This window comes from Physeter macrocephalus, chromosome 12 (genome assembly GCF_002837175.3).
Source record: "Physeter macrocephalus isolate SW-GA chromosome 12, ASM283717v5, whole genome shotgun sequence".
In the NCBI taxonomy this organism is placed as follows: domain Eukaryota; kingdom Metazoa; phylum Chordata; class Mammalia; order Artiodactyla; family Physeteridae; genus Physeter; species Physeter macrocephalus.
This window is the reverse complement of record NC_041225.1, coordinates 60,937,437-60,955,360: the sequence shown is the minus strand read 5'-3', so window position 1 is coordinate 60,955,360 and position 17,924 is coordinate 60,937,437. Positions and strand designations below refer to the sequence as shown.

The window sequence follows — 17,924 nt, the reverse complement described above, 5'->3', positions numbered from 1 at the left end:
TATGCTACCTTTAAGAAATAGAATAGGCAAACACTCCTCTGTGGTCACTTACTAAATATTAATTTTTAAGCAAGTTATCTTTATCTGAGTATCAGTTTCCTCACCACTTGACAAATTGTTAAGAAGATTAAATGGGAATAGTATTCCCAAAGTTCCTAATATTGTAAGGGATGCAAAAGAAATGGTAGCTATTTAAAAGAAGATAAAGAAGTACTACTTCGTATTTGCTGTGGGGGAGGGAGGCTTGCTTGGCATATCTTCTGCTAAAACTTGGAGGCACTTAAATTAGGAACATCCCTTCAAATATATAAAGGATGGAAAAACTAGCAGGTTAATGACAAAGACATGAACTACCTTCCAGTATTAATACCTTGGTTAAGCATTAATACATGTTATGAATATAGAAAGGATTATAGGGTTTATTTCAGTCTTTCCTCATGATAGCAGCAGCACCTCCTTTTATCAAAGAGAATCACTAGGGCTTCCCTGGTGGCACAGTGGTTGAGAGTCCGCCTGCCGATGCAGGGGACACGGGTTCGTGCCCGGGTTCGGGAAGATCCCACAGGCCGCGGAGCGGCTAGGCCCGTGAGCCATGGCCGCTAAGCCTGCGCATCCGGAACCTGTGCTCCGCAACGGGAGAGGCCACAACAGTGAGAGGCCTGCATACCGAAAAAAAAAAAAGAGAATCGCTACAACTCCATAATTTTTTATTTCAAATAAAAATTTTTAAAGTGAATTAAAAAGAGACATCTTCTAAATGTTCCTTCCGTGGTAAATAGTAAAAGCAAGTGCATGTGACTCTTTATGGCTTAGGGGCATGCTTACCCAATATTGTGTCAAAAGAGAAAACTGCCTGACAACTTGCAGCTAGGAAGTCAGACAGTTGGAGATACATAGCTGGGAAAACTACCATCTAGAGACCTAATCTACCCTCTAGAAATCATTTCTAACCTGTCCTCTAGAAGTCTTTCTAATAAAGACTACACACACATTGTGATTCTCAAGAGGGGCTAAGAGCCAAATCCAGAGCCAGTGCTGCATATTGCCATCAGCTCCCCACTCTCACTGGGGCCTCCTAGAGTCTCAAGGCTGCAGACCATTACCATATTATATGGTTAGCATAACATGCTAACCATATAATGCACTGAACCTTAAAATTTATTTTTCAACAGAACTTACAAAATTATCTCTGTTCAAGCTCAATATTCTTCCATTGACTGAGTTTTTAACCTCTTTATACTCCCATGACCTAATATGGGGCTAGAATGATTTGATCTTTGACTTCTTTTAAGTGTATTGGGAGATTAGCACATTAACATCCAACAATGCTGGGAGCTCCTTGGACAAAAGTGCTGTTTAAAAATAAAATACTTCATATTTTTTTTCAGTGGTAAAATGGATTGCTCCTTTTCCCACAGTACTGTCCTAAGCAATTTGAGATTTTATCACAGCTTTCAGTAAAAAAAAAAAAATTAATACTCAATTTGTAAATTAAAGAATATCTACTTTTTTTAAAATAAAAACATTACCTAATACAAGCCATAAAGAAACAAATACTAAAAAGCATAAAGAAGAAAGTGATAATCATCCATAACTCCAATACCCTAACAAAACTCTATGAACATATAGACATAGTACTATGCATATACATACCTACTTAATAAGTATATATATATTTTACAGAAATAGAATCATACTCCCTACAGTAATATTTTAACCTAATATATTTCAGAGATCTTGAACAGCTATAAAATATTCCATCTCATGAATTATCCATAATTAGCCAGCCAACCTAAAATTAAAGATTTATGTTTTTTCCAGTTATTCACTGCACTATAATGAAATCCTTTACATTCCACCTTTGCATATTGGTTTCACTACTTCTTAGAAAAAGAATTATTAGTCAAATGAAATGGGTACTTAAAATTATGAAAGATATTGCCAGATTGCCTCTGGAAAAGTAGAATCAATTTACCCTCCCACCAACAGTGGATGTGAAGGCACATTTCCCTACAATTCACCGAACATGGCTTATCTTCTCTCATCTTTACCAATTTGATAACAAAAATTCTATCTCACTGTTTTAATTGCACTTCGTTACTTCTTTACTAGTAAAATAATCATTTGATATGTTTATAGAGCATTGGTATTACTTTTGTGAAATACCTTTTTAAAATTTTCAACTATGCTTTGTCTTTTTCTTATAGATCTACAGCCTGTTTTTGCTATTTCTTTGTGGGAGCTCTTCACACAATAAAGAGAATACATCTCTGTCTGCATATATTTCATAAATAATAATTATCAGTTTGTCATTTGTCTTTCAACTTTTTTGATACTTTTTGAATAAAGTGACTTTAAATCTTTATTTAGTCACTCTATTCATCTTTAAATTCAAGGGATTTGGGTCACACGTAGAAGGGCCTTCCTTATTTCAACATCTTAAAATTATTCATCTGAAAAATCTGGGAGTGTTAGAATTTTTTAATTAAATATTTACTCTATCTTAAATTTATTTTGGTATTTATATAGTATAAAGGAGAGATTTGGTTTGTTATTTTTTTCTAAATTCCTAACCAATACTATTTATTGAAAAATCTATCCTTTCCACTCTCACTGAAATTCCATCTTCATCATGTGACAAATCACATATATTTTTGTCTTTCTGAAACTTCTTTTCTAAAACACTGATTTAGATATGTATTTCTGCAATAATACTATACTTTTAATAATGTAGCTTTGCACTGTGTTCATGTACAAAATATTAAAACAGGATGGCACACACCAAAAATATTTCCTGTATTGTGTTATTTTCCAATATCAAAGATATTGAGAAGGTCTAAGAACAAATGAGACATGGTATTAATACTAACAATAGGGCTTCCCTGGTGGCGCAGTGGTTGAGAGTCCGCCGGCCGATGCAGGGGACACGGGTTCGTGCCCCGGTTCGGGAGGATCCCACATGCCGCGGAGCGGCTAGGCCCGTGAGCCATGGCCGCTGAGCCTGCGTGTCCGGAGCCTGTGCTCTGCAACGGGAGAGGCCACAACAGTGAGAGGCCCGCGTACCGCAAAAAAAAAAAAAAAAAAAAAAAAGAAAAAAAATACTAACAATAAAAACTAATACAAATATTATCTACAGTTTACATACTATTTTCACACTACCTAATATGATATTTACTACACTACAAGGTAGCTACTGTTACTTTTTGTGTGTGTGTGTGTGTGTGTGCATTAGGTCTTCATTGCCGTGTGTGGGCTTTCTCTAACTGCGGCGAGCTGGGGCTACTCTTCGTTGCGGTGCACAGGCTTCTCATTGCGGTGGCTTCTCTTGTTGTGGAGCTTGGGTTCTAGGCACGCGGGCTTCAGTAGTTGTGGCATGCAGGCTCAGTAGTCGTGGCTCACAGGCTCTAGAGCGCAGGCTCAGTAGTTCTGAAGCACAGGCTTACTTGCTCCGCAGCATGTGGGATCTTTCGGACCAGGGCTCAAACCTGTGTCCCCTGCATTGGCAGGTGGATTCTTAACCACTTTGCCACCAGGCAAGCCCCCAGTTACTGTTTCTTATTCAATTATAAGGAGTTAAGATTTGTTCAAAGACTTGCCTATGATCACACATCAAGTAACTGGAAGAGCTAAAACCTGAACTTCATATTCCATGATCCTTCCATGACCCAACTAAGTTAAAAGTAGAGCAATTACCCATAAAAGCCCAAATTTCTCATTTTTTAATCAAACTATCTTACCAAGTATATGTGTGTATATATACACACACACATCTACGTAAATGCATTATATGCCTATAACACATAAACACAATATGCCTTTATTTGAATGAGGAAAAACTTTAAATCCAGTCTGACACTCCTGGAGCTTAAATAATTACACCAATATTATAGACCTTAACTACATTAACACAGTAACAATGAAACAGAAAAACTAAAAATCTGGACTATACTTCCTAAGAGATAGTCACCTTCAGTCTCCCAAATATAGGTAGAAAATGAAAATATTTTGTATTTCACTTCAACAAGAATATTTCCTTAAATAATTACTAACCCAAAAGAGATCAGTTTTGGATACATCACAAAACAGGTCCCACTCTGTGAGACCCCTAGGAAGAACAGTGTGAGGCCCGCGTACCACAAAAAAAAAAAAAAAAAAAAAAAGTCCAGGCCAGTCCCAGGATTCATTGGGGAGAAAACAATCACCATTGTCACACGTAAGAGTATATAAGGTAGAGGGTCTACAAATTTCTCTAGGACCATGAGACACCAACCACCACAGGGTCCTGTCATGTAGCCCAGCTAGGAGAAAAAAATTTATTTCAAAGAATGGCAGAAGGCGTATTACCAATACATTTCCCAAATTTTAGTGGCAGTGTTGCGTTAGCCAGGACTCCTGAATCACACTAGGTTACTACAATGATATAAAATTATTGGCTTCCTAAGCCTTTAATGGCTTATACACATTATATTGTATATATTGTATACAATAAATTGTATGAGAAGTATTAATCATATGTTCATGCTGTCAAGGACGACGTGCTAAAAAAGTACAAATGCAGCAATTATATCCCAAGCACTGATGAGATTTCACACGTAGCAAATAGTTGTATTATATACTATGACAGTAAAATTTGGATCAACTAAGTGCTGAAGAGAATCACATTTTTAAAAAATTCATTTCAGTAGAGGAAAGAGATGACTTGGAGAAAGAGAAAATGGTTTCAGAAGAGATACAGCATGATGGGGTTTCTTTGGAGGTCAGGGACTGGCTGGAAAGGAGACTCTGCCCACAGAGAAAACAGAAGCAAGAGATCTGTTGCGTGCTTGCAGAGTACTCTCTTGTGACCCAAGCTATCTGAGTGACATGTTACGTGAATCACAGAAGCAGCCAGCACCTCGTCTGAAGTGAAGGGTGCATCCTATACTTTTCCCTAGGTTGCTTGATTGCATTTCTTTCCAGGCATGATGAATCAATAGCAGACACAACCTCTCCACAGAGTAGCTTTGATAGTTAAAAAGGAAGTACGTTCTCAAGTACTAGAACCCAAAGATGGAATATGCATACCTAACCCTAGTTAGAGGTAAGCAAAAAAGAAGCTTGACTTTCAAAATAATTTGTTTTCCACAGTAGCAAATATAAACATGTAAAAATAAGATTGGGGTCATATCCTATAGAGCAATGAATCATTATGCAGAAATGACTGTGTGGAGATTCATTTTAATTTCTTCCTACAACATTCAAAGGAATTCAAATACTGAAAGGATATCTCAAAAACATAAAACACTTTGCAAGACACACATGTAAAAATAACAGAGGTAAACATAAAGGATATTTTCTTTTCTAACATATCAGGAAATAAGAAATTATCTAGAGGTTTCATTAATTTTCCAAAATTAAAGATTTTTTCCATATCTTTCTGGTGAGAGCATAAACAAACTCAGACTAAGACTGATCCTCTCATCTTTGAAAATTTACAATGAATAAAAGCATTACTTGAAGTTAACTTAAAATTGAGATTAACAGTTCCACTAAACATGAATATATTTTGTATATATTCACATATGTGTATTTTGTATAAACATGTACGGGGAGGTTGTAACTATAAAGTATTTTAATTATTTTTTCTATTATCAGGAAGTTATGTTAACCTGTAAACTAACTCCTGAAGTAAAGGAATAATTCCTGGGACTTCCCTGGTGGCACAGTGGTTAAGAATCCACCTGCCAATGCAGGGGACACGGGTTCGATCCCTGGCCCGGGATGATCCCACATGCCGCGGAACTAAGCATGTGCGCCACAACTACTGAGTCTGCGCTCTAAAGCCCAAGAGCCACAACTACTGAGCCCGTGTTCCACAACTACTGAAGCCCACACGCATAGAGCCCGTGCTCTGCAACGAGAGAAGCCATTGCAATGAGAAGCCCGCGCGCTGCAACGAAGGGTAGCCCCCGCTCGCTGCAAATAGAGAAAGCCCACGCGCAGCAACGAAGACCCAACACAGCCAAAAATTAATTAATTAATTAATTAAAATAAATAACAATAAAAGTAAATTGTCCTCTCTTTAAAAAAAGAAATGAAAAAAATGAAGAAAAATATCAGTCAGGAAAATCTACTTTTTTGTATTAATGAATTGCTGAATATATTACATATATAAGAAATAAATCAAATACAGGTGTTTACACATACATATTTCTATGTTTACATGATGAAAGCTTAGGGTTACTATTCAAGGTATTTATTCCAGTTATATTGATCTGTTGAGACAGAATTGTGATTTTAGCGCCCTCTGCTGGGTTTTCCACTCACAAACTCAATCTAATGTCACCATTAGGGTAAAATCAAACATTTGAGACATCAAGTGAGAAATCACTTTTTCAATCCTTGATCACTTTAAGCCTTGGCAAAGATTATATAAAAGTTATAATCAAGATTTACTTTATTGTAACAGGAATTTATCAATTTTACATTAAGTTGAAGTATCATTATACATTTTTAAAGAGTATAATATAAAAGTTACACTAAACAAAATGTTTTAAGAAGTCTTATTTTTATCACTTCTTACTTGGCAATACATTCAGGTTTTTAAGACCACATTTATGGACTTCCCTGGTGGTGCAGTGGTTAAGAATCCGCCTGCCAACGCAGGGGACACGGGTTCGATTCCCTGGTCCGGGAAGATCCCACATGCCGCGCAGCAACTAAGCCCGTGCGCCGGAACTACTGAGCCTGTGCTCTAGAGCCCGCGTGCCACAACTACTGAAGCCCGCACACCTAGAGCCCATGCTCCGCAACAAGAGAAGCCACCGCAATGATAAGCCCACACGCCACAATGAAGAGTAGTCCCTGCTCACCACAACTAGAGAAAGGCCACGCAGCAAGGATGACCCAAGGCAGCCAAAAATAAATAAATAGATTTATTTTTTTAAAAGACCACATTTATGACAAGACATTTTAATAAATTACTATTTTTCTAATTTGATCTATTTTCCCACCTTGTTAGTTCAATCAAAATAGTTTATTTTAAAACATCATAATAATCCTTAAAAATACTTTCTTCATTATTAGAAAAAAACTGCAAAGCTTTAGAGGTACTCACCACTGGTAATAATAAAGAGTTTCATTTACTGAGTATCAAGTATGAGGAATACAGTATGTTATACACTTTCCATACATTATGTCCAGTTCTAAGAGATGAAAACAACTGAGGTTCATAGAGATAATATAAATTGCTCAAGATTAATTTCAGAACCAAGATTCAAAGGTAGGTGTGTCTAATCCAAAGACTCAAACCTTTCTACCAAACAATGGGCCGCAGTGGGAAAAAAAAAAAGCTTTTAACATACAATTTCTGCATTTGTCAATGCAACAACAACTTACAGTTGGGGGGGGGGTAACATATTATTCATACGCAAAATAATAGCTTAGACCTTTAGGAAAATATTTTTATTTTACATAATGCTGCCAGCTAGTGGCCCTACTTCATACTGAGCCACTGGGAACAGTACCTGATTTTTACATTATCAAATCAAAAATCCACATTTAACATTCTAGAATTATCTTCCTAAATTGGGTATGCATAAGCCTGACTTAATGATATTTTACATTACCACAGAGCTAAAGGAGAATGTCTCCTCAACCACCATTAGTATCCCTTACCCAGACCTTGCCCCAACCCCCAATAAAAATATTGGGAAAGAGTTCAGCAAGTGCCAACACAGAGAAACTAAAAGGTGTATACTTAACACTATCCATGAAAAAGAAACCTACATTATTTTAAATATTTTAGGATAATTTTAGGATAGTTAGATTCCTTAGTGACAAAATACATAAATATTTTTCTCCACAATCAAAAGCTTGCCATCATGTGGGCATAAGAACAAAATCATTGCCTGAGTATTGTTGGACATTATTCTATGCAGATCAAAAATTAGAGAGCATTTGATAACATAGTACTGTTAGCAGAATATGTTATTTTAGTTCAGACAATAAGTAGTTACAGTTGTGAAATTTCCTGAGAAGAAAAGTATTTGAGTATAATTTTTACATTTAAAATGGTAATATTTCATTGATTATCCACTATCTTAAGAAAAATAGCCTGTGCAACACATAAAGGAGTACACCGCTTCTATCATGGTATGTTGTTTAACGCAGTGATATAAAGATATTTCTTGTTTGATTTCTTTCATTACGTGACATTATAATTAAATGATTTTCTCAGTGGAGAAATCTATTATGACTTAATCAGAGACTTAGGTAAGAAGTCAATATATTCTATAATATTATAATAATGCATAAAATAAAATCATTCTGGTATTAAAGTATATTAGCAGCAAGGAAAAATGTTCTGGGTTCACTCTTTAGTGAAAGAGAGAAGAAACAAGAAGTAGAAACACACATACCCAAACACAGCAAAGAAGGGAGAGACAGCCCCTCTGTTGGACTGATTAACTGAAAAGGTCAAAATGAAAACAAGAAACAAAAGGGATAGTACTGGAGAATCCAGTGGTCCACCTGACCTATGTTCTGTCATACACACACACACACACACAACTGCCAAGTATAAAAACTGCCTTATCCCACTTAGTAGGTACATTTTACATGAAGCTTATTATGCAGCTAAAAACAGCAAGAGTTTCTATTACACACACACACACACACACACACACACACACACACACACACACAGTCAATAAAATAAACACTGTGAAAAAAAATTTAAAATTCACTTTTAAAACACTAAAAATATTTCTATACAGTGGGTATATAACTTACAAATATTTCCTGTATTGTCAAAGCTGGTAAGAACATCTTCAACATTCAAAGATCCACTATTATGCCTAGAAAGGAATAAAGCATTTTCTTTAATGATTCTGAAATATTAACATTTATTAATCTTTTAAAAAGCTGAGACTATATTGTGATACACTCAATACTAATAACCCTTTCCATGTGGTGTTTTTAAAATATTTCTGCCCACTAGAGGGAGAAGGAGAAGAAATAACAGACGAGTCTTTGGGATATTTAATGTAATGACATTTCTTGATGCTTAATCTACACTTTAAAGTACTAATATTTTTATCATTATTGTTTTAATTATATAAATGTGACATAAATTATTTACCTTTATAAAAACAACAAAACAAAACCCTACACTTTGAGAATCTCAAAATGAAAATAAACAATCAACTTCCATTAACACACTCCACAATACATAAGTTCCTTCTATTATGGCCCAACAAATTCAGAACTTCAGTCACAAAGAACTAACCGACCTTCAGGTCTACACATTCTATTTACAGGGAGTTCTACATGTCAGGGAGCAAATGTTTTGTATCTTGCTCACTGATCTTAATTCTATTCCTCTTATTTTTTTAAAAAATAAATTTATTTATTTTTGGCTGCATTGGTCTTCATCGCTGCAAGGGGCCTTTCTCTAGTCGCGGCGAGCGGGGGCTACTCTTCATTGTGGTGTGCAGGCTTCTCATCGCAGAGGCTTTTCTTGTTGCGGAGCACAGGCTCTAGGTGCACGGGCTTCCATAGCTGTGGCACGCGGGCTCGGTAGCTGTGGCTCACAGGCTCTAGAGCGCAGGCTCAGTAGTTCTGGCATACGGGCTTAGTTGCTCTGCAGCATGTGGGATCTTCCCAGACCAGGGCTCAAACTTGTGTCCCCTGCATTAGCAGGTGGATTCTTAACCACTGTGCCACCAGGCAAGCCCCCAGTTACTGTTTCTTATTCAATTATAAGGAGTTAAGATTTGTTCAAAGACTTGCCTATGACCACACATCAAGTAACTGGAAGAGCTAAAACCTGAACTTCATATTCCATGATCCTTCCGTGACCCAACTAAGTTAAAAGTAGAGCAATTACCCATAAAAGCCCAAATTTCTCATTTTTTAATCAAACTATCTTACCAAGCATGTGTGTGTATATATACACACATCTACGTAAATGCATTATACACCTATAACACATAAACACGATATGCCTTTATTTGAATGAGGAAAAACTTTAAATCCAGTCTGACACTCCTGAAGCTTAAATAATTACACCAATATTATAGACCTTAACTACATTAACACAGTAACAATGAAACAGAAAAACTAAAAATCTGGACTATATTTCCTAAGAGATAGTCACCTTCAGTCTCCCAAATATAGGTAGAAAATGAAAATATTTTGTATTTCAACAAGAATATTTCCTTAAGTAATTACTAACCCCAAAGAGATCAGCTTTGGATACATCACAAAACAGGTCCCACTCTATGAGACCCCTAGGAAGGATCCAGAAGCAGGAGACTGCAGCAGTGTGCATTAAAAGTCCAGGTCAGCCCCAGGATTCACTGGGGAAAAAACAATCACCATTGTCACACGTAAGAGTATATAAGGTAGAGGGTCTACAAATTTCTCTAGGACCATGAGACACCAACCACCACAGGGTCCTGTCATGTAGCCCAGCTAGGAGAAAAAAAAAATTTATTTCAAAGAATGGCAGAAGGCGTATTACCAATACATTTCCCAAATTTTAGTGGCAGTGTTGCATTAGCCAGGACTCCTGAATCACACTAGGTGTGAACTGAATCAACAGGTCATAGAGTCTGAGTTACTTTTCCAGTGGTGATTACAAAAAGTTGATGCTAACACATCTACAATCTTCTACATTCTCCCCTATATAACTTACAGCTGTAGTTCTTTAGGATGTTGTAATAGTTTATAATAATCATTAATAAATCACAATAAAATTTACTTCATCCACACTACTTTGCCATTAAAACTCATCACAGGGGCTTCCCTGGTGGCGCAGTGGTTGGGAGTCTGCCTGCCGATGTGGGGGACGCGGATTTGTGCCCCGGTCCGGGAGGATCCCACGTGCCGCGGAGCGGCGGGGCCCGTGAGCCATGGCCGCTGAGCCTGCGCGTCCGGAGCCTGTGCTCCGCAGCGGGAGAGGCCGCAGCGGTGAGAGGCCCGCGTACCGCAAAAACAACAACAACAACAACAACAACAACAACAAAAAACTCATCACAAATGATATATACTAATATGGACTGAACTGTGTCTCCCCAAAATTCATATGTTGAAGTCCTAACCCCCAGTGCCTCAGAATGCGACTGAATTTGGACATAGGGCCTTCAAAGAGCTAATTAAGTTAAAATTGGGTCATTAGGGTGAGCCCTAATATATATATATATATATATACATATATATATGTATCCTTACAAAAAAAGGAGATTAGGACACACAGAGACAACAAGGCATGTGCACAGAGGGACAACCACGTGAAGAGGCAGCAAGAAAGCAGCCACATGCAAGTCAAAGAAAGAGGCCTTGGATGAAACCAAACCTGCAACACCTAGATGCAAGACTTTTAGACCCCAAACTGTGAGAAAATAAACTTGCTGTTTAAGCCATCCAATCTGCGGTGTTTTGTTCTGGGAGCCCTAGCAAGCTAATACATATAGTAAGAGAACACATGTAAACTATAATACCCTTTTCAGAACAACATTTTATTTTTATCACAGAGACCAAGCTCCTTCATGGAGTGGCCAAGTGAGGACGCAAAAAGTTAATCTGCAATAATCACTGGCCCAATAACCATTGGGCTCAACAGTATCATAATCTAAGGCAATGAAGTTATCAACCACAAATCCAACTTTCATCTTCATAACACAATGATTCTGCACCTTCTCTGTGGATGCAAGATTCTAGAAGAGGTTATTTACGCCTAACATGGAAAACTACAACATACGTGTCAGACAAGAGAGGAAAAAGAACAAAGCATTAAACATCTAAAGCACAAGATGAAGCTATTAAAATGATCAGCAATATAGCATAGAACTCAAAAAACTTTTTCCTAAATATAAAAGCAATATACGGTTCCCTCAAGAAAAAACTGCCCATAATCCTATCATGCAGAGGTAACCACAGTTAATAGTTTGGTATACAGCCTTCAAATTTTATGCTATGCTCATAGACCTGTCATTAAGTAACTGAGAGCACATTGTCCATACAGTTTTGCAATTTGTATTTTTTCATTTAACATATTATAAAGTTTCCCACATCATTAAATATTCTCCTGCAACATGATTTTAATGGCTGCCAAGTAGTCCAATGAATGCACCATAATTTACTGAACCAACACCTTATGATGGATTTTTAGATTATGCCCACTTTTGTGCTTTATGAGTATTGTTTCAATGAACATCCTTATAGAAATAGCATTGAGCCCCTTTCTGATTATTTCTTTAGGATAAATACCTAAAAGTGAAATTGCTTTATGGCCTAGTTTTAATAAGGACATTCTCTCATGTACATTCGCAGGCTCTCTCTGTCACTCTCTCTCTCTCTCTCTCTCTCTCTCTCTCTCTCTCATATCAAGATGAAATAAACATACGAAAAGTAAATACCTAAAAGTGAAATTGCTTTATGGCCTAGTTTTAATAAGGACATTCTCTCATGCACATTCGCAGGCTCTCTCTGTCACTCTCTCTCTCTCTCTCTCTCATCAAGATGAAATAAACATATGAAAAGAAATCTGAGACAAGAGTTAAAAAAAGGTACATATATTTTGCAAGAAGTTAAATATTTCTAAAAAGCAGAAACTGGGATAAAGTAAAATGCATGTTTAAAAGTTAAAAGCAGTATTCAAAATAAAAGTGTGACACAAAACTTGTCTTCTTGAAAGCATTATTTCTTGAAGTCAAGAAGCAGAAAGTATACCCTATGACATTAAATGGGATCAGGGTGGGGAAACAGGAAAACTAATCCTATACCTCTAAGTAACTTACAAAAATGAAAATCACTTATCTACGAAGTCTAGAAACCCTAAAAGATGGCATCTCATGAAAGAAAAATGTCAACAATCATTGTCTTCAATGGTATAAGAATTAGTCCTACTTATAGGAAAACTGCCATGAGCACAATGTGGTAAAGATTCAGTTTGATTATTTCAAGTTCCCTTTCGTTTGGCCCAAACTCAAGGACTTTTCTTTGTTCAGAGTCATCTATACTTTATTCAAGTGTCAACTCTATAAGATCTTGCCTACCCTTAATCTTTCAACTGTTTACCTAGGTCCTCCCTGGACAATGTGGTTATTAGACAGTAATACCTGCAAGGAAGGGACCTTATCAAACTTCAGTTTTACCATTACACTGATAATTAATGTTATATAACGGTCATAACATTTTGCTAACATATCCAGGGTATAAAAAGTTCACTCCATCTTCTCCTAAACTCCGAAGCTTTAACTTGTTTCCCAAGCCTTTAATTTAAATGTTCTCACCACAAAAAAGAAATGATAATTATGTTACATGATAGAGGCGTTAGCTAGTAGTATGGAACTAATCATTTTGCAATATATAAGTGAATCAAGTCAACACAGTGTATACCTTAAATTTACACAATGTTATATGTCAATTATATCAATTTCTCAATAAAGATGGAAAAAAATTTACCAGTAGCCAGTTTTTTCTTCCCAAAGCCAACCAATTTTTTTCACAAGCACCTAAAGCTATGCTAGAAATGAGGATCTTTGAGTTTTTCTAAAGAATGACCTATGGGGTAAGGACTAAGGAGCAAGTCACTGGGGCAGATAATTATCTGAAGAGGGAAAAAAAAAAGCTACCAGAGAAAAATTTGAAGCCTAAAGGTATCAAGAGATTGAAACCAGAGGTTAAAAGTAAGTGAGGGCTAAATATGGCACCCAAAACACAAACAACAAAAGAAAAAAATAGATAAATTGAACTTCAACAAAACTAAAAACTTTTGTACACCAAAGGACACTATAAAGAAAGTGAAAAGATAACCCAGAAGATGGGAGAAAATATTTGCAAATCACATATCTGATATGGGTCAAGTATCCAGAATATATAAAGAAGTCTGAAATTCAATAACAAAGAGACAAACAACCCAATTAAAAATGGGCAGAGGACTTGAATAGACATTTCTCCAAAGAAGATATACAAATGGCCAATGGGCACATGAAAAAACATACAACATAATTATTCACTGGGGGACTGCAAATCAATACAACAGTAAGATGTCACTTTACACCCACTAGAATGGCAATAATACAAAATAATAATAATATAGGAAAAATCATAGGTGCTTGCAAGAATGGGGAGAAACTAGAACCCTCATATATTCCTAGTAGGTAAAATGGCACAGCCACTGTGGAAAACAATTTGGCCATTCTTCAAAAAGTTAAACAAAGAGTTACTACATGACCTAGTAATTCTGCCCCTCAGTACACACCTAAAAGAAAGAATTTAAAGCTTATACATTCACATAAAAACTTGTACATGAATGTTCATAGTAGCAGTATTCATAATAGCCAAAAAGTAGAAACTACCCAAATGTCCATCAACTGATGAAGGGATAAACAAAATATGGTATTGTCCGTACAATGGAATATTATTCAGCCATAAAAAAGGAATGAAGTACTGGTATATGCTATAACATGGATGAATCAGAAAACATTATGCTAAGTGAAAGAAGCCAAATATAAAGGCCACATATCATATGATTCTACTTATATAAAATGTCCAGAATAGGCAATATAGGCAAATCCATATAGATAGAAAGTAGATAAGTGGTTGCCAGGGGCTAGGGGGAGGAGGAAGATAGAGAGTTACTAGTAATGGGGATGGGGTTTCCTTTTGGGGTGATGAAAAGCTTCAGAAATTAGAGAGTGGTGATGGTTGCAAAACATCATGAATATACTGAATTGCACAATTTGAAATGGTTAAAATGATTAATTTTACCTTGATTAAAAAGAAAAGTGGTCCCCCAAAATCAGAAAAAGTAAGCCAGAGAGCGGAATGGGTCCTAAGAGTCTGCATAAGAACAAAAGAGGAAAGGTTTTCTGAAGGAAAAGGTTTAAAAAGTTGATTTTCCATGCAACTACTTTGGAGCTCTTTCAAAAATAAATGGCTGAAGAGTTTTTTTTTTCAGTCTTACATTTCTACATAATATATATAATATATGAAAATTTGAAAAAGTACCTAGGGAATATTTCATTTTACTGAAACTTTGAATATATGTATATGTAAGCAAACTACACAAACAATCATGATTGGAGTTTAAATAAACTAGAAAATTAAGTTATAATTAGCCCATATCTGTGATTTAAGCTCCATGAAAGCATGACTCAATGGATTAGTCTTTTAATTTTCTACATACACTGCACCACATTTTGAAGCTCCTATAAAGTTCCTTCTAAAATACAAAATAAAATACAAGAGAACAAAAGCTGCTTTAATATTCACTGCTGTTGTTAACAGCACTACTAACATTAAAACTGTACTTTTTAAATATAAATTCAGGGACTTCCCTAGTGGCACAGTGGTTAAGAATCCACCTGCCAATGCAGGGGACACAGGTTCGAGCCCTGGTCCCTGAAGATTCCACATGCTGCAGAGCAACTAAGCCCGTGCGTCACAACTACTGAGCCTGAGCTCTAGAGCCCACGAGCCACAACTACTGATGCCCACGTGCCTAGAGCCCATGCTCCGCAACAAGAGAAGCCACCACAATGAGAAGCCTGCGCACCGCAAAAAAGAGTAGCCCCTGCTCACTGCAACTAGAGGAAGCCTGTGCGCAGCAATGAAGACCCAACACAGCCAAAAATGAACAAATAAATAAATAAATTTAAATTTAAAATAATAAATAAATAAATAAATATAAATTCAGTATCCATATTTGCCTCAGATACCAACCTTGCCAAGTTTTAAAGGGGCACCTATGGTGCACTACACATATAAGGATAATCTGCCATACATCTAATTTCATAAGCATACCATTCCCATCACAAGTTTTTATTCAGTGAGCACTCACAGGGTACACACTAAATCCAGTGGGGTGAGGGTTTGTTTTATTTTTTTTCCTTTCCTTAGAGAAGCAATACATGATCTCAATGCAGTGCATTTGTTGTACTACAGTCAAAGACAAAGTCATTCTTGACTTCTTGCCCATTCTAAACCTCCAGGACAGGCCAAAAGGCAAGAATGCTAGGCTTCTAATTCAGCAATTACCATAGCAACAGGAGTCATTCAAAGAAAGGAGGACAGTTCAGGCCTCTCAGCTTTTTCTATACCTAAGACATGTATATATTTATAAATGAATAACTCAGGCACTTTTATGGTTCTGAATATAAATGGAAGTATTTTAAAGTTTCCAGAATATGCAAATTCCTAGTACACTGAAATTAAGTTAAAATACAGGGGCAGGGAACAACAATTTCTAGTATCTATACAGTAATCTCTATACAACAAGAAATTGCAACTTATAAGACGAGAAGAAATTTTTTTTAATAGTTTTTTACTATACATAGAAAATCCTAAAGATGTCACGAGAAAACTACTAAAACTAATCAGTGAATTTGGTAATGTTGCAGGATAGAAAATTAATGCACAGAAATCTCTGGCATTCCTATACACCAACAAAGAAAAATCATAAAGAGAAATTAAGGAAATGCTCCCATTTACCATTGCAACAAAAAGAATAAAATACCTAGGAATAAACCTGCCTAAGGAGGCGAAAGACTTGTACTCAGAAAACTATAAAACACTGATGAAAGAAATCAAAGATAACATAAACAGATGGAGAAATATACCACATTCTTGGATTGGAAGAATCAATATTGTGAAAATGACTATACTACCCAAAGGAATCTACTACCCAACTGAATCTACAGATTCAATATAATCCCTTTCAAACTACCAATGGCATTCTTCACAGAATTAGAACAAAAAATCTTACAATTCATATGGAAACACGAAAGACCCCGAATAGCCAAAGCAACTTGAGAAAGAAAAACGGAGTTGGAGGAATCAGGCTCCCCGACTTCAAACTATACCACAAAGCCACAGTAATTAAGACAGTATGGTACTGGCACAAAAACAGAAATATAGATCAATGGCACAGGATAATGCCCAGAGATAAACCCATGCACATATGGGCATCGAATTTACGACAAAGGAGGCAAGAACATGCAATGGAGAAAAGACAGCCTCTTCAATAAGTGGTGCTGGGAAAACTGGACAGCTACATGTCAAAGAATGAAATTAGAACACTACCTGACACCAAACACAAAAATAAACTCCAAATGTATTAAAGACTTAAATGTAAGACCAGACACAGAACTCTTGAAGGAAACATAGGAAGAACACTCTTTGACATAAATCACAGCAAGATCTTTGACCCACCTCCTAGAGTAATGGCAAAAAAACCAAAAATAAACAAATGGGACTTAATTAAACTTAAAAGCTTTTGCACAGCAAAGGAAACCATAAACAAGACAAAAAGACAACCCTCAGAATGGGAGAAAATATTTGCAAATGAAACAACAGACAAAGGATTAATCTCCAAATTATCCAAACAGCTCATGGAGCTCAAAATCAAAAAAACAAATCATCCAGTTAAAAAATGGGCAGAAGACCTAAATAGACATTTTACCAAGGAAGACATACAAATGGCCAAGAGGCACCCAGTTAAAAAATGGGTGGAAGACCTAAATAGACATTTCACCAAGGAAAACATACAGATGGCCAAGAGGCAGATGAAAAGACGCTCAGTGTCACTAATTTTTAGAGAAATGCAAGTCAAAACTACTTGTTTTGTGTGAAGTATCACCTGACACCAGTCAGAATGGCCATTATCAAAAAAGCTAGAAACGATAAATGCTGGAAAGGGTGTGGTGAAAAGGGAACCCTCCTACACTGTCAGTGGGAATGTAAATTGATACAACAACTAAGGAAAACGGTACGGATGAACCTAGTTGCAGGGCAGGAATAAAGAGGTAAACTTAGAGAATGGACTAGATGACATGGGGTAGGAGGGAGAAGTGAGAGTAGCATCTACATATATACATTACTGAACATTAAATAGTTGGCTGGTGGGAAGCAGCAGCATAGCACAGGGAGATCAGCTC

At 36.4% G+C, this 17,924-nt stretch overlaps 1 protein-coding gene across 5 annotated transcripts in view; it reads right to left on the bottom strand.

Annotated features, from left to right (window-relative positions):
• Positions 1–17,924, bottom strand: part of CAMKMT (calmodulin-lysine N-methyltransferase) — a 408,716-nt gene that overhangs the window by 362,182 nt on the left and 28,610 nt on the right. For all 5 annotated transcript variants that reach the window (XM_028496782.2, XM_024118955.3, XM_024118956.3 and 2 more), the window contains exon 3: positions 8,773–8,837. In XM_028496782.2, coding sequence (XP_028352583.1) covers positions 8,773–8,837 — 65 coding nt within the window. The remainder of the gene's footprint in view (positions 1–8,772; positions 8,838–17,924) is intronic.